The sequence below is a fragment of the Protopterus annectens genome, chromosome 5.part0 (assembly GCF_019279795.1).
Source record: "Protopterus annectens isolate FY-2018-M chromosome 5.part0, PAN1.0, whole genome shotgun sequence".
Classification (NCBI taxonomy): Eukaryota; Metazoa; Chordata; order Ceratodontiformes; family Protopteridae; genus Protopterus; species Protopterus annectens.
In genome coordinates, this window is record NC_056735.1 from 1,201,814,021 (window position 1) to 1,201,840,516 (window position 26,496).

General features: G+C 40.5%; 1 protein-coding gene across 1 annotated transcript in view; it reads left to right on the forward strand.

Annotated features, from left to right (window-relative positions):
• Positions 1 to 26,496, forward strand: part of LOC122802339 (transcriptional coactivator YAP1-like) — a gene marked incomplete in the record, with an annotated part of 1,778,419 nt that overhangs the window by 845,354 nt on the left and 906,569 nt on the right. Inside the window, 1 exon segment of the mRNA XM_044071977.1 lies at positions 13,820 to 13,950. Coding sequence (XP_043927912.1) covers positions 13,820 to 13,950 — 131 coding nt within the window.

Sequence of the window (26,496 nt, forward strand, 5' to 3'; positions counted from 1 at the left end):
GATAAAGGTGGTAGAGATGGGTTGTAATTGGAAAGTAGGCAGATTGGAAGATGTGTGGCTAGGGATGCTAGAATTGTCAATGGTAAGGTGAGAGGCTAGTGAGTTAATGGTATCAGAAAAAAAGGAATTAAAGGCATTAGCAGTTTCATGTGTTGTATTCTTTTCAGACCCTGAGGGGGAGGGTGTACTAGTCTGGCCTGGGTGAAGTAGTCTATTTAAGGTTGACCAGAACCTTTGGGGATTGTTGTGATTCATTTGCTGCAGTTTACTATAGTAGTTATTTTTATCTGTAAGTATGGCTTTTTTGGTACTATTTCTTAAGTGTCTAAAGGTTTGTTGATCAGAGGATGATTTGCTAGCTCTCCACTTTACCCATGATTTGTTTCTTAGTAATAATTTTTGCCTTGTTTCTTTAGTTAGCCAGGGGGCAGGCTTAGATTTGACTCTAATAGATCGTTTTGGTGCATGCTTATCAAGGATTGTTAAGAATTTGGCATTAAAATATTTAACAGCATCTTCAAGTGGGAGAGTTTTTAGAGAGTTCCAGTTGCAGGCATTTAGTTCAGTTTTAAATAAAAGTAGGTTAAAGTGTTTATTACTTCGTGAGATCCTATAGGTTGGGGTGTTAGTAGTGACACTCTTTTGTCTTATGATGTAAGTTAAAGTATGGTCACTTACATCATCAGGCAAAGTTAGTGCCGTTAACAGAACGAGGTTCTGTTTTGTTTTCCTTAGTCATAAGTTTGAGTTTTTTGTGGATTTCCGCTTGCTTCATTGATTAGTGCTGTTGACAAAGCTAGGTTCTGTTTCCTTATTAAGTATTTTGAAAGTTTATACTGTATTCCTGTTTGAGTGTGTGACTTCTCTGCTTATTGTAACTTTCCCTATGTCTGTTTTAGTTAGAAGACTTAGTTTTTTTTCCATTTCCCTTCTTGCCCGGGCTAGGCCCGTTTAAGTTAGAGGACCTAGTCCTCTCCCCTTTCTTCTTTCTGTGTGTGTGTGTGTGTGTGTGTGTGTGTGTGTGTGTGTGTGTGTGTGTGTGTGTGCGCACTCATCTCTGTGAGAATGTCTAAAGAAATTAAGGACCATAAGCCGTCTGGCTTTAAGAAATGTATTAAATGCTCACAGACGATGTCCTTAATGGATGGCCACAGTAACTGCGTTTACTGTCTGGGGGCCATCCACTTACAGGAAACTTGCTTATTTTGCCACTCTTTCAGTGCTAGGGCGTTGCAAGAAAGAAAAAATAAGCTCATCCTAAAAGGTCTTCTTAAACCTTCCTTTGAGGAAGATCTGGCTAGCTCTTCCTCCTCTTCTAGATCTCAGGGATCTAAAAAGGAAAAGTCTAAGTCCTCTAAGAGGCCCTCCCAGTCACCGGCAGGTGTTTCGGAGCCACCTCTTAAAATCACTAAATTGGATAAGTCCACTGTCATCGGCTCCATGGAGCTCGGTGCCGATTGAGAACAGTACTGTGATCACAGGATCAGTCCAAGTAGTTCGGAGCTGACCGTTGAGACTATTTCACGGAGCTGGTCTATGGATCCTCTACTGGTCTCCCCTATATTGAAGTCTCCGATACTGCAGCATCTCACTCTCCTACTCTGTCCTCCAGGTCTTCCAGGAGTTTATCGGAAGAAGATGTAGAGAGGGTAGTGCTGAGACTGTTGAAGTCATCTGCTTTACCTAAATTGTTGTTGGCTCCAACTCAGTCGGTTCCGGAGCCACTTGATTTTGTTAAGCCCCCTTCGGTCATTCCTCCTCCATGCCATGCTGGTCTTTCGGAGCCAGAGTGTTTGGTACCACTGGTGGAACCCTCGGCTCCAGCTCCCCCTGTGACTTTTTCACAGCCGAGTTCTGCTCCAACACTCTCAGCGCCATCCATGGAGCCTAGGGGCCGAAGCTCCCTAGTTGGCCTTGACAGGAATACTTGGAACCGAACCACTTCAGTTCCGAGTCTTCTTCTCGGCTCGTCGGCGAGGGTGAGTTTGGATCTTGCATCTATCTCAGAGCCGATGGCATCCTCGGTCTCCTCAAAGCCGGGGAGGTCTTCGGAGCCTGAGAGGTCGGCATTCGAGATGATGAGGAGTGTGCTGTCCCGATCTTCACCTCCTACCAGGGGTACCGACACACTTCCCCTTAAGGCACCTACTTTTGTCTCAGCTCCTACTCTCTCCATGGATAGCAGAGATCCTCAGCCACAGGAGCCACTGGCTGGTGGCCCCCACTCTTCCGAGACCTCCCCAGAATATCTTTTGAGGAGCCTCCACGGAAGAGGACATGTAAGAGGAAGCAGGTAGACTCCCAGGATGAGTCTCTGACCTCTGACACTGACGTTGAGGAGTCAGAAGGGTCTCCCAAGTCATCCTCTGATGAAGTCTACTTTGTAAATATCTTGGAAATCCTTAAACAGAGGTGTGATTGGCCCACTGTCACCCCTTCTGATAAGGAGTTAGTGTACCTGAAGGCTTTCGGGTCTCAACCTTCAGCCTCTTAGGTGTCTCCACCCTTCAACGAACTGATGGAGCTAGTTAGTCGAAAGGTATGGGATACTCCTAATGCTGTGGAGCCAGTCCCCAGGAGACCAAATAAGTTTCTTTCTGCACCCCCAGAAAAGGATTTTTTGTCTAAAGGTGTTCCCAAAGATGCCATGGTGGTGGCGGCGGCCACTAAGAAGGAGCTAGCTGACTCAACTTCTTCTGTTCATCTGCTGAATAAGGAGTCTCGAACGATGGACAGATATGGGAAGCATATCTTCTCTTCAGCAGCATTTACCCTTAGATTGCTGAATTACCTTACTCACTTCATGAGGCTTGAGAGAGATCTTCTTAAAGTGTTAGGAGATTCTCTACAAGGTACATGTACTGAGGGAAACCCTGACAAAGTGTCTGCCCAGTTGTCCACCTTGAACTCTATCATCAACTCTTCCATGCGACTTATTTCATATGCAGCCGATGGAGCGAGTATAGCAGTGAGTTCAGGAATTTCCTTAAGGCGTCATTCCTGGATGTGTTTGTGTAACTTTGCGGAACCGTTCAAGTCTATCTTTACCAACGCCCCCTTCAACGGTTCCTCATTGCTTGGACCCAAGGTAAAGGACACTCTCACCCAGTGCGAGCAAGAATGAAAAACACACTCTGCTGTTGGGAGTACGTTTTAATCTTCCCTCTAGATCGTACCCTAAGGGTCAGAGGAGCAGTAAAATGTGGTTCAAGAAGTCCCAGATGTTTTTCCAGGATGCACAGGGTGACTTCTCCTTCAGAGACAGAGGAGGAGGAGGAAATGGTAGACATCACCCTAGAGGCAGGGGTGGTCCACAAAATCAGGGAGGTCACGATTCCTTTCGAGGCCGGCCTTACCAGCGCTCCTAATGTGGGGCCCGACTGTGCTTCTCTGGGGCCGGTCGGGGGTCACATTTCTTTGTATCCAGAAGCCTGGCTGGGTATCACTCAAGACAGGTGGCTAAAAAGAATTATTACCAGAAGTTATGTCATACCCTTTTCTCTTCCACCTTTTGTTCCCAAGAGGATCCTGAATGTTCCACCCCATCACAGGGATCAGGCAACTGTGGAGGTCAACAAGTTGCTGTCAGAAAGAGTCATCCAAACCGTCACAGCAGACCAAATAGGATCTGGAACTTACTCCAGATTCTTTTTATTGCCAAAATGGACAGGGGACTGGAGGCCCATCTTGGACCTCAGCAGATTGAATGAATCAGTAAAGAAGGACAAGTTCCAGATGGTGACACTGCAGTCTATACTCTCATTATTAGGGAAAGACAATTGGATGTGCTCAATAGATCTCCAAGATGCCTACTACCACCTAAAAATAGACAGGGCGTCAAGGAGTCATCTACGTTTCTGGCTGGGAGCCAGTCATTACCAGTTTCGTGCTCTGCCCTTTGGTCTCACCACAGCCTCAGGATGTTCACCAAGTGTATGGCGGTAGTGACAGCTCACCTGAGACATCGAGGATTCCAGGTGTTTCCGTATCTGGACGACTGGCTCTTGACCGCCCCACCAGGCATCTACTTCTTCAGACCAGGGATGCTACCATTCAGCTTTGTGCCCAGCTGGGAATTTTTATAAATTGGGAAAAATCTGCCTTATTGCCTTCTCACTCTGTGATTTTTATAGGCGCAGAGATAAACACAGTAGACATATTGGCTCGTCTTCCTGTAGAAAGGGCACAGAATCTGGTTCTTCAAATTCAGTGTCTTCTCCCCTTATGAAAGGTCAAAGCCAAGATTGTTTTGCAGCTTCTAGGGACCATGGCTTCCACCATATTACTAGTGCCACTAGCCAGACTACACATGAGAAATGTCGTCCCAATGGTCTTTTCAGCACCTACCATTATCTCATCACATTCTACTGACAGACTCTTGCAAGAAGGAACTCCTTTGGTGGACAGTACCTAATCAGTTAACCATGGGCACTTCATTTGTTTCTCACCATCCCGTTGCCACTGTGACCATGGATGCCTCACAGATAGCATGGGGAGGGCATTATCTAGGCAAGACTGTTCAAGGCACATGGCAAGATCACAAGGCTCACCTCCATATCAGCGTTAGGGCGGTGCTGCTGGCGTTGCAAGCACTTCACAACCTTCTGCCTCTGGGGACTATTGCATTACAATCAGACAAAATGTCGGTAGTATGATATATCAACAAACAGGGCAGAACCAGATCTTACCCACTCTGTCGAGAGGCCATGCGAGTTTGGAAATGGGCGATATCTTCCCAGCGTTTTCTTGTGGCAATGCACATTCCAGGGACAACCAACGTGATAACCAACAAGCTCAGCCAGGCAATCCTGATGCCTTACGAGTGGTCTCTGAAACAGGAAACAGCGGAACAGATTTTCCGCAGATGGGACCAGCCTTGCTGCAATCGCTTTGCCAGCCCAATCAATGCCAAATCCAGCAGCTACTTCTCCTTCATCCCTCCTCTGGGGGAGTCACCGAGAGATGCACTCATTCACGATTGGCCCCTGGGTCTCCTTTATGCTTTTCCTCCCTTTCCTCTCATTCCCAAGGTTATTCAGAAAGCTCAATGGCTGGGAAAAAAACTGATCCTCATTGCTCCTTACTGGCCTCGTCAGGTTTGGTTCCCATTCCTCAGGCCTCTTCTCCTAGACGATCCTTGGATTCTGGACCCAGTTCCAGACCTGTTGACTCGTATGTCAGATTCACTTAACCCCTCCTTACACACCCTCAATTTGACAGCATGGCTTCTCCAGTTCCATCCCTAGTCAGGCTTCACGACTTTTCTCCCTCCATGACTCATATCCTTACGTCTTCTCATAAACCTTCCACTAGGAGTCTATATTCCAGTAAATGGCGAAGAGTCTCTATCTGGGCGGAGAAAATTAATGTTGACCCTTATGCTGCCTCCATTCCAGTAGTTTTGGAATTCCTGTTTGAGCTTTTTCTCCAGAGATCTGCGGCTGCCACTATCAGGGTTCAGTTGGCAGCAATTTCAAATTTTCATCTAGGCTTTCAAGATTCTAATCTGATGTCACATAGGCTGTGCAAAACTTTCCTTAAAGGTGCCACTTTGTTGAGACCTTCCTTTCAAGAACCTGTTGCCTTATGGGATTTCAATTTTCTGTTATCCAAATGAACTTCTCTGCCCTTCGAGCCTTCTCATTCAGCCCCTTTGAAATTCCTCTCTTTGAAGACTTTTTAATTCTGGTGACTATCACGTCAACCAGACATGTGTCAGAGTTACAAGCATTGTCTGTGGAAAAACCCCCTTACCTGATTTTTCACAAAGACAGGGTGTCCCTTCGTACTAATCTTTCCTTTGTCCCAAGGTCTGTTCCCATGCCACCTTGAATCAATCTATAGAAATTCCGGTGTTCTTTCCAAATCATTCCAATGCAGCTGAATACAGGTTTCATCAGCTGGATGTCCATAGATAATTACGTTTTTATTTACATCGAACTAAGGAAATCAGGAAGTCAGATCAGTTATTTATTTCCTTCTCTGAATCCAGGTCAGGCCTACCAGTTTCCAAAGTAACACTCTCTAATTGGATTTCTCGCTGTATAGCTAAAGTTTACAACTCTGAGGGTAGACCTTTACCCTTTAAAAAATCAAGGCTCATTCTACCAGATCTCAGTTTACCTCTGCAGCCTTTCAAGCCAGGGTCCCACTTGATAATATTTGTGCAGCAGCAACGTGGGCTACCGCTCACACTTTTATCACTCATTACAAATTGGATTTACCATCCAGGGGTAGAGCGTCATTTGGTTCCACGGTACTCGGGAGTATTTTTCCTTGAGCCACCCAAGAATAAGGCTGTCCCATATGTAAAAATGGAGGCGAGATAGGACTACAGAGCATAAAGAAGTAATGTACTCACCATAATGTTCCATGTTTGTAGTCCATCTCGCCCTTCATTCTTACAAACCCACCCTCCTGCCCCCATCCTGGAAGTACCTGGAGACAGAAAATATTGTCATCATTTTTTTATGGAGACCTTTTAGTATTGGCTTCTTTTGTATATTTGTTATTCTCTCTCTTAGTTAGCAGCAAACAAGATCTGGGGATTGTACTGGTGCACCATGGGATACCTACCTAGCCACGAGCCAACTAGAAGTCTTCCAGCTTGTAAATAGGCCGAGTTGGAGCCAAGGATTGACTCTGATTCCATATGTAAGAATGAAGGGCGAGATGGACTACAAACATGGAACATTAGGGTGAGTACATAACTTCTTTATTCTTGAAGTAGTGAATATTGTAACAGAGATAAAAGAACAGGAAGTGAGAGCTTCAGGAAAGGGTAGGAGTAAATTACACAGAAAAATGGAAATTGTAGAACAATATATGCAGAAAAATATTTTGGAGGAGGAATAAGATTTAGGAGAAGGCAGGGACTGAGCATTGTATGTTATGTTGGTTTGTTATATTGTATAGAACAATATACGTGATGTTTGTAAAGGTGAAATTTGTTAGTATGGTTTGATTACTTTTATATAAATGTAACTTTGCCTATGTCAAAAGTGAGAATTCAGCAAAGATGTTTTTTAAATAATTTTCTTGGTTATAATTTTTCTCCATTGTTTCTGACAGAGTACCCTCTGGGGGATTTTTAAAATCTGCCAGTTTGTTACATCCCCAAAAATATGTTCCCATTTACCTCTCTCTCTTTATATCACACCTCCAGAGTTTATCTGTATGAGGAAAAATTCTCTGAAGTCTGCTTGGGGTTTAAAATACATGTGCAAACACTTCCATGCAAAAATCCTAAATCATCTAGACTTTGTTGCATATTTGGGAGACTTCAAATGTCCTTAATATATATCTTTTCCATTCGCACTTCAAAATCTCTTCTAAACTCTTCTGACTGATAGCTGTTATCATGCATTTTTTTATATGACACATTAATTGGCCCTATTAACAGCATTTTCTTTTCTAGACTCAACTAAAAACTGAACCAGACCTGGTCTTTCACTTAAAATTTCCACTATTCCTGTTTTTTTAGCCTATACTCTGTAATCAAAATGTGTTAGAGAAGGCTGTCTTCAACCCACAGTTCGAATTTCTACTTGGACTCCACCCAGACCATTATATTAACCTCCCTAGTTATTTCCTCTCAATACCTTGACTGTTTTGCTAATTTTTTGCCAGTAAATTCCAGCCACCTCTTTGCCTATTTTCTATGACCGTAGTTGCAATCATTCCTACTAGTAAAGTTTCCTTTCTTCAATCCCATGTTAGCTTCATTCTTAAAATATTTTATTCTGCTTTATAAATATAATATTATGCATGGTTGTAGTTATTGTAATTAAGGGCCTGTATCCGTAATTCCACTCTCTCCTTATTTCATGAACCCTCCCTGGTTTAACATAATTTCTTTCCACTTTGATTTGTAATTTTCTGCTTGGGTTATGTATATGAACCTTATTTTCTAAATGTAAAGTATACTCACAAATCTGGTAATGCTACACCCTGCACTTTGTTCTTTCAGGAGAAACAACTTATCCTATTTAATTTGAGCCCTCTTTCCTTCCCACATAAGTTTCTCCAATTCTTAATTATGGTCCACAGATTTTCCTGTGGTTGACAACAAATATACCTGAAGTGCATTCACTACTGAAGGGGCTACAAACCTTTTCATTGCTTGTCAAGGACTTCCAACTTCTCAGTTGTTTTATTTTTGTTTACTCTCATCATACATATCCTTAGTTGCCATGATATAATCCCTTTTAAGCCTTGTACCTGAATAATTCCTCATGTCATGTCTCCGTAAACATGGATATTGGTGAACAAATTCAAGTCTGGGAACATAATTTACCACTGTAGCTTTTGTTTTACCTTCATTTATTTTACATTTTGAGAAAACCTGAAACTGTAACAAAATGTTCCACAGCACTGAAATATCCTTTTTCTGGATTTAAGTACAAAGTAATATCTGCAAATAAGGCTTTTTCTTGATTGCCATACTAGTTGCATTCTTGAGTTTGTAAGTCCCTTATTTGCTTTGCCAGTGGCTTTAAGTATAAAGCAAATAAAAAAAGGAAAAAGATTGATGCCCATCTGGGTTCTCTGTCCGCACAGTTGTCAGAGAGCAACACACCTTAATTCTTGCTTTTGGCCTTTCATAGATCTTCCTAATTAACCACATTGCCATTATTGTATGTGGGAACACAATTGCTGCCAATGACCTACTTATAAAGTCCCATATAACTCTGTTGCATGCCTTATTTGAATCAAGACCAGCCAACAATATATGTGTCTTACACTCTGCCTTCCCTGTGGATCATCAGTTGTTCTATTAATATTTTCAAATGTTTGCCTCCTCTCCACAAAACAACACTGATCCATATCTATCAGTTTTGGCAACACTTTGCCAATTCTTTTAGCTAGTATAGACATAAACTCTTTATAGTTATGTTTTTACATCATTATTCTGCAACTGTGTCTTAGTCTTTTTTGGTGTGTAATCTGAAGAACTTAATGAAGGGTTTCAAAGCTTTCAGTTAAATTTGTGTGCTCCCATGAAATTTAAGTTCTATCCAGGCTAATGTAGTTATTGTTTCTTGGGAAATTATATGCAAATTCTGCCTGGGTTCCTGCAATTCACATCTTTTTTTTAAATATTTGTATATATTTCTTCTGAAATGGTACCCTCTTTTGTTATATGTTTCCTTCTTGGTCTACCTGATACATCCTCACGGTTGCAGAGCAGGTTCCAGTCCCAAGCCACAAATAATATTCACTGATGAAAGGTAAATGCCTCTCTCATAATTATCATAAACTGCTTAATAGCAGTTTTAGGTGGAATGTAAATACATGCCAGTGTAATCTTCCTTCTCTGCCAGTAACGTGTTATTGCCACAAAGCTACCATTATTGACTTTCTTCTCTTGCATCACTGTTGAAGCCCCTCTTACAGTAATCATTATTACCCCCTTTTCCTTTGCCTCTTATATTCTGCTGAATATCCTTACTAAAGTAACTCATTTGCCAGATTCACATGATCATTTCTAATTGCATCTCCAATAGGATTGCTGTTTGTACCCTACTACACTTAATATAACATAATACTCCTTGCTTCTTACCATGCCTACATTACATTTTACAATTCATAATATAATTGATAAGGCAGTCGTACTGATAACATGCAATTACTTTCACATATTCTATATGGCAGTTTTTTTAATATATATTTCCAACTTGCAATTTGAATAAACTCATTAATATTTAGCAGGCTGATAGGGCGGCCGCGGTGGTGCAGCAGTTAGCAAGAGGTTCTCTGGTTCAATCCGTGACTGGGGTGCCTTTTGTGCGGAGTCTGCATGTCCTCCCTGTGGTCATGTGGGTTTCCTCCCACATCCCAAAGACATGCTGTAGGAGGATTGGATACTCTAAATTGGTCCTAGGTGTGAGTGCCTTCCGTGGAAGTTTGGACGCCGGGCTGGCAACTTGACACTGTAAAAACTTCACTGACGATCATGAGTGGACAGGTGATCTGCTGTAGCGACAGAAGAAGAAGAATATTTAGCAGGCTGATCTTAATGTGCAGTTCTGGCTTCTCATATCTGTTTGAAGCTATGTTACATTTTCAAAGAGTTTCAGTATAAACAAAGGTGCATTTTCATTTTCAACAAATCCACCCCTATTAATTCACAACAAACACTCAACTATATATACTTTCCAAAAATGGAGGTTTCCCCTTCTTGTATGGGCTGTTAACCCAGATAGACAGCTATACTCACAGACTTATCGTATTCTAAAATTAGGTTTAATTATGCATTCCCTCTTGCACTGACACTTCCATTCTTGTTGCATCTCTGTTTCCCTCCTGGATGTGAAAACCAGCTTGCATGCTGTCCGTTAGCTGATCTTAGCCTTAAGAATAAATGCACTGACTACCCCTAAAGGAATAATCTAAATTGTACATTCATGATTTATACTGATGTGCTAAGTGCTGCAGATTTATTCCCTTCAATGTATCATTCTTTATTAGTTTTCACTGACATGCTTGCCATTTCCCCTTTAAGTACTAATTACAGCACAAATACTTCCAGAATTCGTGGTTCAGTCATTTCCTGATTAATTGCATGCACCTGCAGACATTGTCTCCATCTGCGGAGCTTTGCTGGTAGAGAGAAAAACAGATTATAGTTTTACAAATGGATGAAATAGATCTCAAATGATAGGACATTAGCATTTTATATGCTTTGTATTTTCCCCTTGTCCATAACACAAACCAAGAATAACAGTCTGCACTTTCACTGTACAACTCCAGGGGAAACCACCATAATTAACACAAACACACGAATTTAGCACACACGACCAGTGCAGTTCCATATCTCCCCAGCTGCCCAAGAGCAGCACATTATACTGCTTACACCCAGCCTTTATCTTGTTGCAGTATAAACCCCAGATACAATACAGTTAAGAAAAAATGCTTTCTTAGTTTAATATTTCCAGCATAAACAGCTGTTACTGATAAGACTGCCTCACCTCACATTTAAATGCCTCTGCATGCTGTCCAGAAGTACATTACAATGTAATGTGAAAATTGTTATATACATATTACTAAGAAAAGTATTTATTTGTACTTAATTGCACTTCACAACCCTTTATTATTTTTCTAAACTTTCACAACAAAGTTGGAATTAAGTTTTAGAGTCCTTCCCAATCTAACGCAGGCTACAAACTTCCAGTCTTTTTTGGCCACATCTTGCAGAAGCACAGTTCTCATGTCCAAGCTGCATCTTATGGAAATGACAATTTACACTTCTTCAATTTATTTCCTATAATCACATTAATGCTGTTTGTTGTCTTTATCAGTTCAACTACCCAGCAGCAGTCTCTGGTTCAATTCCAAGGTACTCTAATTTTTATTTTCAGACCCTGGGCTTTTTTGTCTGTCAAACATTTTTTTCTTTGAAACAATATAAAGTGCTTTACCAGCAAGTTTTTACTTTGGACTTTGCCATTGTCGGAGGAATGAGGAGAAGCGTACCCTTCAGCTTGCTGGCAAAATGTTATTTCATTCATAGCCTGTCCTGCATCCAGAAATGTCTTTGATCATCCAGGTAAAATATTCCAAAACGGCTGAATCTCTCACCTACCCATCTGATTGCAGAGGTAAACTTGCTTCTCTTCTGCCTGGTGTACAGTGGCTGCACCTTTACTACTACTGGTTTTGGCTCCGCTCTTTCAATTAACAAATGCTGCTGTGGAATATCACCAGTCCAGGTACTTATTTGTACTTCCATATCATTAATGCTCTTTATTCCTTAAACTTTCTTTGGTATAGCAGAAAATCTCAGGTTATATTTGCTCTGAAACATTTCTTGAAAAGCCTCATGTGCGGTCAGTCTTTTCTTTCATTTTAACCTCTGATTTCTACAGTTTCAACGGCTCATCTGAAATAAACACCTAAAGTGTATTCAGTTCTTTCTAGCCTTTTGATTTTGTATATTCTTCTAGTATCTCACTTATTTAAACTCCTCTGAATGTGTTGAACTTTTTCTTCTAAATTATTGGGAGCTGTTTCATGTACCAAAGCTTTAACCTAAACAACTTTTTGCTGAACAGCTGCAAGACTCTTCCCCACAAGACTTTTTTCTTCTATTTTCCTTGTTAATTTTGACTTATGTTCTTCAGATTTCTTCCTTGATGGCATCCAGGCAGTAGAGGGACTAGCCAGCAACTGAATTTTACCCAAATTGTCAGCTTCCACGGTCTTTACTTCTTTTCTTGTACACACTGGAGGAACTGTGTTCAACCTGCTCTTCAGTGTGAAGTTATCTTGGGATCTTCTCAAGATGACATTGATTTATTTCCCTTTGAGGGCTCAAGAGGAAGAAAGAAAGACCTTGGCAGTCTCAGCAATTGTTCCCTAATACAGATGGAAAAAAGTAATCACCAGAAACTGGAAGAATACAGAAGTACCAAGCTGTGATCAGGTTGGACTGGTTCAGAAAGTGGCAGCAGATAAGAGATTTGGTGTTTGAGAGAAAGTAGTTACATATGAAAAAACAAAATGTGAATTTGGTGAAAAGATGTAAAGTGACTAAAGAAGCCTGAATGTGATATAGTATACTGGGTTTAATACAAGGATGAGGTAGAGCAATTTATCAAGAGGTCTGTCTTTAGGTTGTTAGAGAGGTGAGTCAGTAACACCAAGCAGATCCACCTTGAAGCAATGACAAAACAGCTGCTCGCAGTAGTCTGCGGGGGGGGGGGGGGTGCTGTTCATACACAAAACTAATGTAGCTGTTAATGCACTCCTATTGTACAGTTAAATGTGAATCTGATGTGTAAGGCTCTATATGTGCAGTGTTTTGAATAACTGAACTTTGTAGAAAAATGGTAAACATGTTTGGAGGGGTGGTACATTGATGTATAATTGGCTAAGTGTTAGCTGTTCAATTCATCAATGGTTGTTAAATACGAGTATGTTAAGTGTTTGAGAGAGATTATGGTAAAGCTGGTAATGTGTAACAGAAGTAATTTGCTTATATTTGCTTATATTGATTCAAAACCTGTTTAGAATTTTTTGTCTTCTCTCCCATTTGTATCATACCGTCCATTCCTACCTCAGTGCCCGCTGTCTGTCACTGGATCTGTTATCTTCTCCTTCCATCCACAGACTAACTGCTGAATCCAAGCTGGGGCCAGCATGGCATTTCGCATCCTGTGGGGTTGCCGTCAACTTGTTCCATGAGGGAGAGGGAATCTTTTATGTTATGAACTATATTCATTTTGTCCCCCCCCAGTTTATTTTATAATGCTGTCTGATTCCCTTCAGGTAGTGTCAAAGTGAGTATCCCTTCCTTCTGGGATAGGTATGTCCATCCTTTCCTCACAGTTCCTCAGACAGCCAAGTCACTAATCAAAACCATGTCGCCTTGGCTTTATCCCTCTACATCATGGCATTAGCCAGCTTGTTTAGAATGTTGTTATAATTTCAAATAAACTGAAGAAGTGGTGACTATTGTAGTGTTGCAGCACAAGTCTCCATATCCAAGTAGAATCCAAACACAGCTAAAAGAAGCATTTAGGTAAAGCGCTTTTGTCCTTACAAGTCAAGGACTTGATCAGAATAAATAAAACAAGCCTAATTGACGGTTAAGTGTTATTTTTCAAACCAGACATCACTTGCTTATTGGCTAATACCAAATAGTTTAATTGGTTTAGTTGAGTTAAACTTCACTTTCTAACTCCTCTCAGTTCTGAATTTTTAATTGCATGAGCAACATGAAGCTTGTTACATTTGTATCAGATTTCTCATTTGGATTTCTGGTATGCAGACATTTACAGAGATACTTAATTTCACAGACCTTTTCTGTTTTTTACAGGAACTAGCCTTGCGAAACCAGCTGCCAATTCTAAACCAAAATTGTAGCTCACAAACTAAAGTGACATCCCCTGTATTATCCCAGGAGATGACAGCTGTTACAGCCAACAGTTCAGATCCATTTCTCAACAGGTATGTTAAAATTTGTGTTCATGTATTACAAAAGTATTAATTTGATTATAGAATAATTTCAGGTTAATAATGTAAACAAATGGTTTTAAGCAGTATATAAGGTTTTTTTTTAAAACAAGAAACATGTTTATTGAATTATCACTTATGACATAGGCGGTCATACATTTATATAAATTATAAATTGACATATTTTCAATTGTAAACATTATACATTACATATAATCTTCTATACAGTCATTGTCAGTTGAACATTACATAGCTCATTCAGTTCCTGCCTTCCCTTAAAGGACAACTATGGGATAAAAATAATGTTTTCTCCGCTCTTAGGTCTTTTTCCTCCCCTAAATGTCGATCCTACAACTCAAAATTACAATTCATACAGGGTGAAACCATCATTTTCTCATTTTTCTCAACTCCCATTCTGATAACTAGCAGTACAGTGAGCCATTTTTCCACAGACCTTTCTCTTCTGGTCGTGCAGCAAGCATTGAGAATTTGGTAAAGTCGCCCATCGGTTTTTGCTGCACTGAAGCCTAAGTCATGCCCTCCTTGTTTTCCTTCCCCCAGGAATGCCCACATTTTAAACATTATACATTAACTCCTGCGGTAGCGTTGTCGCCTCATAGCAAGACGTTGTCCCGTTCGATTCTTATTTATTTTATTATTTATTTATTTTACATTTGTTAACCGGGCTAGTCTGGCTGGATACAATGTCCATTTTCAGCAGAGGCCCGAGGAGAAAAGCTCCATTAACAGACTAGTAAATTACAGTAAAAAGAGCAACAATCAAAATAAAAATCAAAACAGAACCAAACAAACAAAAATATATAAACATACAAGCAAATAAAGGACAAAGTTGTTATTGGTGTAGAGAAATGCAGAGGTATTATAACAAGAAAACAACAATGGAGAGGCAACCTTCTATTGTAATAATTGCTATAATAAGACTGACTAGTAAGATAAGAAGAATTGAAACTAAACTGACATATAGAGAGTCAAATAAACTTTACACTATTTACAATTTAGAATAGAACAATTTTTGCCAGGGCACTAGTAAGGAACGAGATAAGCATAGAAGAGATTTGCATAAAGCTAGAAAAAGAAAAGATGACAAGATGCAGAGTTATAGCATGTAGTAGGAGCAAAAAAGGGAAAAAGAAATTCTGCAGGTGGGTCAGTATAGGCATAATCAAGGGTTGAGAACTACCAGTAGAAGTGAAAAAGGGGGGGAACTGGAAATAGGGGAATATTTTGCTGAGCTCAGTCAGGATTAGAGCATGGGCATAGCCAGTGGGTTTGTAAGTGGTTTCTTATTTGTTTTTTGCTAGAGCGTCTTCTGTGTGGAGGCATACGTGGATGGGGCTTAACTTTGCTGAAGGTTGTGCATCAGGGCTGGTAACCCGGTACGTAAAAATCCACTACCAATCATTAGCGGACCAGAGTTCCGCTGTGGCGACCCCTAACCGGGAAAAGCCTAAAGACACACACACATTAACTCCTTTCACATTTCTTACTTGCATTGCCCTGTTCCAGCAGTAGGGGCTGCTTTAACAGTTTTCTGTTGCTTGGCATATGTATTTTCTTGAAGGAGTTTGCAGTCATTCTGCTTAGCATCATGACTCTTCTCTTACTTTTAAAACTGGATTCTGGTTTGAGGTGTACGTTGTATTAAGTAAGTCTTTCAGCCAACCTCTAATAAATGTCTTTACTTTTGGTTTCATTTTAATTAATGATGTCAGTGATCGAATTGTTTTTCTGTAGGTTGGGGAGGTCAGCCAATTAAAAAAAAAAAAAAAAAACAAAGAACTGGCATTTTTAAATTGCAAAGTAAATAGCAGTGGGATGGTGTGGGGGCACAATTGAAAATAAGTCAGTGTTTTCTGCATCTGGATTGAGCTGTTCTCCAGTGAGAAAAAATTGCAAATGCAGATCTTTCCCCTTCCTTCTTTGAACTACAGTTTACCAAACTGTATCGTTTTGCTGGTTAGAGCTGTTTTTATCATGTTTGCTGTATTTTGTTTTCTGCTGGATTCTTTTAGTTTTGCTGGTGCTTGTAACTTTTTGTTTGCAAACAGAAGTAATGAACAGCCTACTGCAATTTGTTCATTTTCTCCTTTTCAGTTTTTTTTCATCTTCAGTAAGGTGACGTTTTTAATTTTCTTCATTTTCTGCACAACATAAAGTAAGCATACTGCTGTATTGTACAGAATTAAGAGAATGTACAAGGGAGAGTGAGTGCATGAATGAGAGAGAGTGAGTGAGAGATGTAGACAGAGGGAGAGAAGATGCAAGAAACAGAGTGACAGAATGAATGAGGGGGAGAGAGAGAGGATATGTAGGAAACAGAGTGACAGAATGAATGAGAGGGGGAGAGAGAGAGGATGCAGGAAACAGAGTGACAGAATGAATGAGAGGGGGAGAGAGAGAGGATGCAGGAAACAGAGTGACAGAATGAATGAGAGAGGGAGAGAGGATGCAGGAAACAGTGTGACAGAATGAATGAGAGGGGGAGAGAAAGAGTACGCAGTAGACAGTGTTAGAGAATGAATGAGAGGAAGAGCATACGAGACACTGAGAATGAATAGGAGGGAGAATGAATAAGTGCGGAGGGGAGAGAGGGTAAAGGAAGATAAGGTGTAAGAACGAATGAGAAAGGGAGAGCATACAAGAAAGACTGGAAGAAAATGAATGAGAGAGAGCGAGGAAGAGGATTCAAGAGAGTGAGAGGAGAATAAAGGAGAAGACTGAGACTGGGGTACAACACAGACTGTGAGAGAGGCTTTTATGATATGCTGCTGGATAACAATCTCACTGTTTCTACATGCATTTTTCATTGTGGGTGTGTTTTTTTTTTTGGTTGGTGAGGTGGGAGGTAATACTATTACAGAAGTTAATGCTTTTATCCTTTGGAATCAAAGTACATAATTATATCTGAAGGAGTTAAGTAATGTCCATACATTACAGCTGTATTAACATTATGGTTTGTTTTAAAAACTGAGTATTGTTTTCGTCTTGCAGATCATATTAATGTACTGATTTTCACCAGTGAGTGTTTTGCTAAATTTAGGTATATAATTGCCTCTCCCTGGTATGTGTGTTTATTTCAAAGTACCTACATCTACATGATGCACTTATCCTCTACATCGCAGTGCTTTATTGCAACTGAGAGGTGAAAAACAAAACACTAACCCTTGTCTGTAAAATAACCTAAGTGTTATCTATTGGATTTTTCTTGCTACCAGACAATTGCACAGAACTCGGATGAGCCAGGTTTCAATTCCCAGATGACAGTCAGTGTTTTCCCATCATGTTTCAGTTGTTAAATAAGCAATGCCATGCAGAGGCTTTGCACTACTTTGAAGTGTGTTGTACATGCATGTGCGTGTGTTGGTGTGTGTGGTACCTTTTTTTTAAAATTTTTTTTTTGGGGGGGTAACAGTTGTATTTTTGATTACGGAAAGAATGACTGAGTTTGTCTGTATAGTATTTTACAGTGTATTAACTTGTACCGAAATTTGCAAAGAATTTTTGATTAAGAACCTTCATTTGTTGAAAGCAGACAGGAGTATAAGGAGATGAGGTGCATGGCAAAGAGAGAAGTGGCGAAGGCTAAGGATAAGGCATATGGCAGAGTTGTATGAAAGGTTGGACACTAAGGAGGGAGAAAAGGACCTGCACCGATTGGCTAGACAGAGGGACCGAGCTAGTAAAGATGTGCAGCAGGTAAAGGTGATAAAGGATAATGAAGGAAACGTACTTACAAGCAAGGAGTGTGTTGAGCAGATGGAAAGAGTACTTTGAGGGGTTAATGAATGAAGAGAATGAGAGGGAGAGAAGGTTGGATGATGTGTGGGGATAGTGAATCATGATGTGTAATGGATTAGCAAGGAGGAAGTAAGGATAGCTATGAAGAGGATGAAGAATGGAAAGGCTGTTGGTCCAGATGACATACCTGGGGAAGCTTGGAGGTGTTTAGGTGAAATAGCAGTGGAGCTTTTAATCAGATTGTGTAATGAAATTTTGGAAAGTGAGAGGATGCCTGAGGAATGGAGAAAAAGTGTTTTAGTACCGATTTTTAAGAATAAGGGTGATGTGCAGAGCTGTAGTAACTACAGAGGGATTAAATCGATCAGTCACAGGATGAAGTTATGGGAAAGAGTAGTAGGAGCTAGGTTAAGAAGGGATGTGATGATTAGTGATCAGCAGTATGGTTTCATGCTGGGAAAGAGCAGTACAGATGTAATGTTTGCTCTGAGAGTGTTGATGGAGAAGTACAGAGAAGGTTAGAAGGAGTTGCACTGTGTCTTTGTAGACTTAGAGAGAGCATATGACAGGGTGCACTAGAGAGGAGTTGTGGTATTGTATGAGGAAGTCGGGAGTGTCAGAGAAGTATGTAAGAGTGTTGCAGGATATGTACAAGGGTAGTGTGACAGCGGTGAGGTCTGCAGTGGGAGTGATGGATGCGTTTAAGGTGGAGGTGGGATTACATCAAGGATCATCTCTGAGCCCTTTCTTATTTGCAATGGTAATGGACAGGTTGACAGACGAGATCAGACAGGAGTCCCCATGGACTATGATGTTTGCAGATGACATTGTGATCTGTAGTGAGAGTAGGGAACAGGTGTAGGAGACCCTGGAGAGATGGAGATATGCTCTAGAGAGAAGAGGAATGAAGGTCAGCAGGACTAAGACGGAATATATGTGTGTGTGAATGAGAGGGAGGATAGAGGAATGGTGAAGATGCAGGGAGTAGAGGTAGCAAAGGTGGATGAGTTTAAATACTTGGGGTCAATAGTTCAAACTTGGTGAATCAAAATCCCTTAAAGTTGGCTTTGACCTCCAGGCAGTAAATGCCAAAGAGGAGTGGACCAAGGACTAATCCCTGTGGTACACCTTTGGCTACAGGTCTTTTGGAGAAGATGGGTAATTTCCTGAGTTCTATTTGTGAGCCAATGTGGGTAACTATTTGAAACTGAAATATACTCATAGAGACTGAATGACCCAAAGAATGGATTTATATGTACCAAGTCTAGGGTTGCCATTTCCCCTTTTCTCCCAGATATGACAATGTCAGAGTTGGTGTTTATAACTTATCCAGGGGGACTTTGTGCAGGTGGATGACTGTGTCCGTCCTGTATTTCTCTTACACATAGCATGTTAGAAGGCTAATATTGAAAAGCCTCTGTTAGAGGGTTTTAGAGGTCCTTTTTTAGGCTGATCAGTAAGCATCTTGATCTGATGTTATCTGGCCCAAGAGAAGCAGTGTTCTTGGCCTTGGATACTGCCTTGAGAATTTGTTATTGAGAGATTTGGGGGGCATATATAAAGGTATGCAATCTGGGAATGCTGTGGGGGAGATAGGAGTGAAGTTTGAGCTTAACTTTGCTGCTTGTTGATTGGCTTTGTCCTCTGTGTCTGAATAGGTGGTTTACTTTCCGGTTAGCTCTGTGCAGTGCTGGTTATTGTTTTTGAGGTTTTAATTATACCAATACATGTTATCATAAAGTTGTTTAATTTGCAGGAAAGATATATACGCTATAGTTATGTCTATATGTCTAATGTATTTAAGTTTGAGAGAAATTTTTCTGCTAGTAGATTGTATATGTCCTCTGGGTTCTGAAGAGGTGATATAATTTCCTGTTAGCTGTGTGAAGTGCTGATCATTGCTTTTGAGATTTTACTTGTGGAACACATCGTTACATATACATGTATGTATTATGCATCTGTTTGGAGGTATGCATGATATGTACGTGTGTTTGTGTGCACCTCTGAACTAAGATGAGAGCTCTGTGTACCTTTTGACTGTCCTTGAATTTGAATAATGTCCCTGATTATGTGCTGTATCTTTGCCATTTTCCATATACATTTTTTTAATTCCATGTAAATAAGTGAGGATTATAGTAAATTGCCAGAATTACTCTTTCATAGTTCTTATTGTTGATGATATGGATTGTGATGTAACACCTGTTATTAGCTTTATTTTAAATGTGTTATAGTAATATCTAAAATTGCTCCTTTATTTTGTCCACCATTAATTTTAACTTTGTCCAAACTTGTGCTAAGAAGTTTAGAGGTTTGCTGACAATTGTTATAAATTTGAAAATGGAACAGTGCAAATGTGACATAATTTTAACAACTGCTCATGCCGTTAAAGTGTACTTCATTAAAATGAATGTTCCTTATTTTGAGTCTAACAAACTCCATGTACCACTTTTTTCTACACTGAAACAGTCTTGTCATTTATTAATTGGTGTTATGTTTTTAATAATATCCATGGTAACTAATAATACTGAATCATACTAATTCAACCAAAGAGCTTAGGTATTAAGGGACATGTTTTAACTATGCTGCCTGCGTAATAGTTGAAGCTGTTAGTAAGTATTCCCCTTTTTAACCATTTGAGTGCACGTAATGAGATAGCATTCTACATTCTGAAGATAGAAGGTTGAGGGTAACACAACTACTCTATCTGCTGGTTTTCATTTTTCATTTTTTTTTCTGTCCTTTGTATGTGTGCTAATGTTTGATGACTACGTATCTCTCAACAGTACAGCAAATTTGAAACTACAAAAGTCCACTTTCCTCACTGTTCACTACTGAACGGGTCCTGTTGCATATCCAGTTTTGAAACTTATAACAATGGTAAATAATATGGAACAGCAGTCATACATCAAAATAAATATAAAGTAATAGTACTGGACAGTGCTGTGAACTTCCTTGATGAAGTTGCCTGTTAATGTTATACATTTTAATCATTAGATATACAGTATGAGAGGTAATGTATCACATTTTGGAGTCATGGCTGACCATGTTGATCAGGTCATGTTAAGAGCCTCTTTTACACAGAGTTCTGGTGGGCCATGCTCTACAGCTCCATTGGTATGTAAGTGACAAGTTACAGTAAGGCAAACATTTCAGTAGTATAAGACATGTTCCCAGTATACAGTAGTATAGTGATTGCAAGCCATACACAAGTGTTTATGTAGTGCAAACATTTGCAAGTGTTGATGCTGAAGAAGAGAAGGCTTAGTGTGAGTACATGAATAGGTTCAAGTGGATGTGCAGGCCCAAAGATTTCTTGACGTAAATTCAAATGCCCTGGAACAGCTAATCTGCACTCCCACTAGGAGAATAAATATCCTAGCTCTGGTACTCTCAAATATGGTAGAGTGCTGCACTTCCCTTACTGTGATGTCTTCATTGGTAAGATCAGATCACAAAGTGATGTCCTTCTATTCTCATGTTGCAGTGTTCGTAACCTTTGGGTTAGCCTCCACCTAGCAACCCATACAATAAGCCAGTATACAAAAACTTTAGTCACTGCAAGGTACGTGGGATGTTTAACATTGGTCATAGGGAATGTGGGCCATAAAAGTGACTCTGCGCACACCTTCTTCAGAACTTCTGTGCTGCCAGTCAAATGTCAGCTCATCCTGCTGTCTATGCTGTCGGATCCCCCGATTAAAGTTAAGAACCCCATTGGGGCCTTTTTCATGTTTTCTTGGACATTGTATGCCTGCCCAGGTTCATGTTATCCAGAAAAGGAAAGCAGAGGTTTGGACATCAGATCCCTCATAAGGACACCCATGACCTGTGTCTGTTTTGCCTAGGGCCCAACCACGACAATAAGGCCTGCGCCATTTTCATGCCTTCGTCCTAAAGACCCTTTGCAGCTGCCTGCACACCGATAACATTTACCTGGAAAACCAAGGACTTAAAAGTGTGGGGCATGGGGTGGGAGTACCGTCCGGTCATACCATCAAGCCACCAAGAAAGAAGGCCAAAGTTTCAAGGCCTAAAACTACCGCTGCACCTCTTCCACCTGACATTCCCCCTGTGGCCGAGGTACACCTGGAGGAATATACGGAACCAGTGGACTCGGGTATAGCGGGTGCTGTTCAGAGGCCACATAACCAAGTTCATAAAGCACGTCCATGGAGATTATGCAGACGTCAGGTGCCGACAGCACTGGGGAACTTCAGCTTGTTGCAGATCTCCAGACCAGTTTTTCCTCCATTTCTTTATCTCCTGAGACTAGGCCCTCCTCAGGCCTTATGCCCTCTGCGTCTATCTCTTCCCTGAAGAAAAAAACAAACAAAAAAAAAACTAAACATGGCTCTTTACCTGCTGAGAGCGTGCCTGATTGGCAAGCCTTCTCTCAAGAGATTATTTAATGCCTTTATGGCCCTTAGGCCTTCCTTGGCTGCTTCACTCATGGCTACTGTTCCTGCTAGGCCCCAGACTACTGAACCTCCCACAGTGGAGGCCGAAGAGTCTTCAGATTCTTCTTCTGAGGATTCTTTGTCTGATGCCTTCTTCCCAAGGTTATCCATCCCCTGAGGAGGACTCTGCTTAGGGAGACTCCTCTGGGGAGACTTGACCTTTGGAGAAACAGTCTCTCAGATGAGAGAATTCTTTAAATGATAAATGCCTGAAGTCCAAAAGAGATTATGAACTCCTACAAATGGACACTCCTGCACATTCTGCAATTCTCCCAGTCTTGCCAACCTTCTTCGATGCCTTTCCTGCAGTTTCTAAAAATCCTGAATCCCAGCCCCCCGCTCCTAGAAGACCTTACAGGTTTATAAGATCCCTGATGGGGCAACATTTCTTAAGTGTCCTGTCAGAGATCCTGGTACTGTTTTTGTCTATGCAGACAAACCTTCCAGACTGCTGCTTATGAAGTATGATAAAAGATGGGACACATTTTCCAAGTTGGGATTAAAATCAAATAATAAGAATTTCATATACAAACATATATGTTGAAATATTTTGACATTTCTACACACAATAAAATAGATAAACAAAATGCATACTTCGATCAATCATGGGAACTTTCCTATTGCTGCTATAGTTTATGCCAAGTTAGATAAAGTTATAAATATCTTATCTTTGTTTGAATATATTTTTATACTCGTGGTTTATATGCATTTTTAGATGTTTTTTAAAACATTTTTTTATGGATTTGTCAAGTTTCGAATTTGACATTTTTTATTGAGTGAAGTTGTTAGCACATTATATATTCACAAATTTGTTTTATAAATAATGCATTTTTTTAAGTAACATTCTAGAATAGGTTTCAATGAGAAAGTTTTTTCAAACAAACCATGTTTTAATATGTTTCTTTCTGAATGAACAGTTGATGATGGTATAGGTATATCTTTTACCTATGCGTTTTTAATGTATTTATATTTATATAATCATATATCAATCAATCAATATATTTATATATTTGATAATCACATCGCCACAGTGGTCAGGAAATCCTTCTACGTGGCTCATCTCATCACAAAAGGATTCTCATCCAGAAAAAAAGAGGTCATTGTTCCCCTCTACTCATCACTCATTAGACCCATTATAGAGTACAATGCCCCTTTTGGTATGTACCTCACAAGACATCTACAACAACTGGAAAGACCACAGAAATACCTCACAAAGAGGATTATTGGCCTCAGACAGATGCCCTATGCAGACCGTCTCAAAAAACTACAGCTTTACACCATCGCATATTGCCTACTCAGGGGCGATCTCTGCCTAACATACAAAGCTATGTCAAACCCAGAGCTGTTGGACATGCTCCACTTAAAGAAATCCCAATCACTCCGAGCTACATGCTCTAGGGACCTAAACCTTGTCACCACAATAAACAGAACATGCTGGAGGGATAGATTCCTGTCCCAGAGACTTCCCATACTCTGGAACAGACTACCTATCTATGTCAAACAGAGCTCCTCATTAGCACTCTTCAAGAAAAATCTTGATGATTGAATGGGAAATTCACCCCGGGGATCGCTTCTGTGGCTCTGCTCGACAGGGGCACCGGAAAATTATTTTATTGGGTGGCAAAAGCCAGGGTACATTTTTTGGCTAGGGCTGATAGCCTAGTACCTACCTATGAACCTATATGTATTTTGTCTTATGAAATCAAATAATTTCAAATACTGTTTGAGGTTTCTGATACAATATCATTCAGTCATTACATTTTTTGAACATGCACTTTAAGAACATCATGTTTTTCTTTTACAAAAAGTTAAATTTACTACATAAATTAAAACATTCTGATTGGTTTATGATAATTGCCAATGGTTTAAATTTCTGGTTTTAGTTCCAGCCCACATCTGATGAAGTTAAGAAACAAAAACGTATGGTTTGAGCGTTAATGTGTTTCGGTGGATTTAATAAAAGTGATTTTTTAAGAATTTTCATTTCCACGTTGTGTGACTACACTGAGAATTAAGTAACTGAACAGTTTCTGCCGACTGGGAGCTTTATTGTACATCTCTGGGCTTCGTTTTTCTTTTGTGTTTAAAGATTTTACACAGCTATTCTTTCTTCCTTAAAATAAAGGTAAAACTAGTCTCTCCCACCTAACCCCAAAAACATTAATAACTTCTGTAAGGTAAATTATTCCCTGTTAAGGGACAGCATAGCTAGTTTCCAAGCTCCCCAAAATCCAGAAAAAAACAGAAACCTGTGCAGAGGTGTACACAAAAGGCCTGTACGACCATATAAACAACTGCACAGAGACGGCTTTACCAGACCAAAATAAATCCAGGTCATACCACAAAAACAAGCCATTTTGGTGGACTCCTATTATTAATATATTGTGCTACAAAAGAAGGAAAATCCTGTTAAGACACAAGAGGGAAAGTGCACAACTGCAAAAATTCCCTCATTAGTCTAAACAAGTTAATCAGAGAACTAGTCACGTTTCTGAAAGTAGACTTTGAGGTAAAAATAGCCTGCAAAGCTAAGCATAACCGTAAGGCATTTTTCAGTTATGCCTGCAATCTTAAGGCAACATCCAAAAATATGCATAATTAGTTGTAGGTGACATCACCTGTCCTAAGCTGGAAGATGTAGCAAATCTGCTGGCTGACAAATTCAGCTGACATTTCACCTCCCCATCACCTACAGTTTTCCCCCAAGAAATACACTCCACCACTCCATCGTCAATTACCACCAAAGAAAAATTTGCTAATGTGCTCTTTAAAGCTAAAAAGATGACTTCAGTGGGGCCTGATGATGTACAGGTTTATGGTTGCCACCAGTCCTGTTATCAGCAGGGCACTCATGGTTTGCCTTATCCCGTTGCCCGCTGTGCAGAGTAGTGGGACTTGAAAAGTCTTACTTTTAAATCGCACTGAATTGCTTTGGAAAGGCCACATATACTTCCAGCTTTTCCATGGCAATTCCGTTACATCACAAACCCGGACCTGCAGGCAGAGCTGTTCCCTGTTAGGTCCGGGTACTGTAATTCATGCAGCAATTGTCTGCAATTCATGAAGGGGGTGGGGATTGGGGCAGGAAGAGCCCTACAAAGATCACGTCTGTAGAGTAGTTTGTTTATAGTGCTTCTACAGCCACTAAAAAAAAAAGGACAGAGATTTTTTTTTTCATCGAGCCAGCCATCGATCCATCCATTCCTCCAGCCAGCCACCCATCCATTGATCCAGTCATACAGCCAGCCAGACACTCATCCAGCCAACAATCCAGCTACCCAGCCAGCCATTCTTCTAGCATTAATCCATCCCGCTGTTAAGCCATCCATTCATCCATCCATACAGCTGCTATTCCCACCAACCAGCTAGCCACTCCTGCAGCCAACCAGCTGGCCAGCTAGCCACTCCAGCAGCCATCTGTCATACCCATATCAGCATCTCCTTCACCACTCCTGTGGTGATGTCACTGCAGAGGGTGTGGCCAGTGTCATATTGACCACACCCCCATGTCCCCCATGGCCCGCTTAAGAGGTGGCACCCCTAACCAGGTTGCCTCTTAAAGAGCTTAAGTCTGGACTTGTCAGGCCTATTAGGATCTTTACTTAACCACAGCCTCCGGGCTGGCTTTGTCCTGATAGAGTGGAGGACAGCAACAGTCATCCCTCAGTATGGAGGAGGACCATCTACTGACCCGGGAAATTATAGACCCATAAGTTTGACTTGCCTTATATGCAAGACCATGAAAAGAATAATCATGGACCAGATAATAATAACACAGGAATAATCCAAACAATGGACCCGACCCAATTTGGCTTTGTCAAGGGCAGGTCATGCCTACTGAATCCGGTGGATTTCTTTGAGAAAGTCACTAAGGTCATGGATGAGGGTAAAACAGTACATAACACTTACCTTGACCTGGCCAAGGTATTTCATACAAAACTGGGCATAAATCCCTACATCACCAGATGGACGGCCAAGATCCAGCAAGAGGCCATTTACTAGTGGTGTGCCACAGGGCTTAGTGCTGTGACCACTCCTGTTCAGAATATACTTCTCTGATGTCCAACCTAATGTGGAAGGCCTCTGAATGACAAAGCTTGCCAACAAATGCAAGCTGGGGGCAATTGTTGATATCCTTCAGGAGGGTCTAGATCAGACAAATGATTTGTGCCAGAATGATGGCCTAAAACTGAATGTGAAAAAATGCATTGTCATATCCTTTGTGAAGTCAAGTAACTTTGCAAATTACAACAGCAAGATTTTCTGAGAACTATAGAACAAATTAAGTTCAATAAAGATACTATTTTTGTTACTATTGATATTA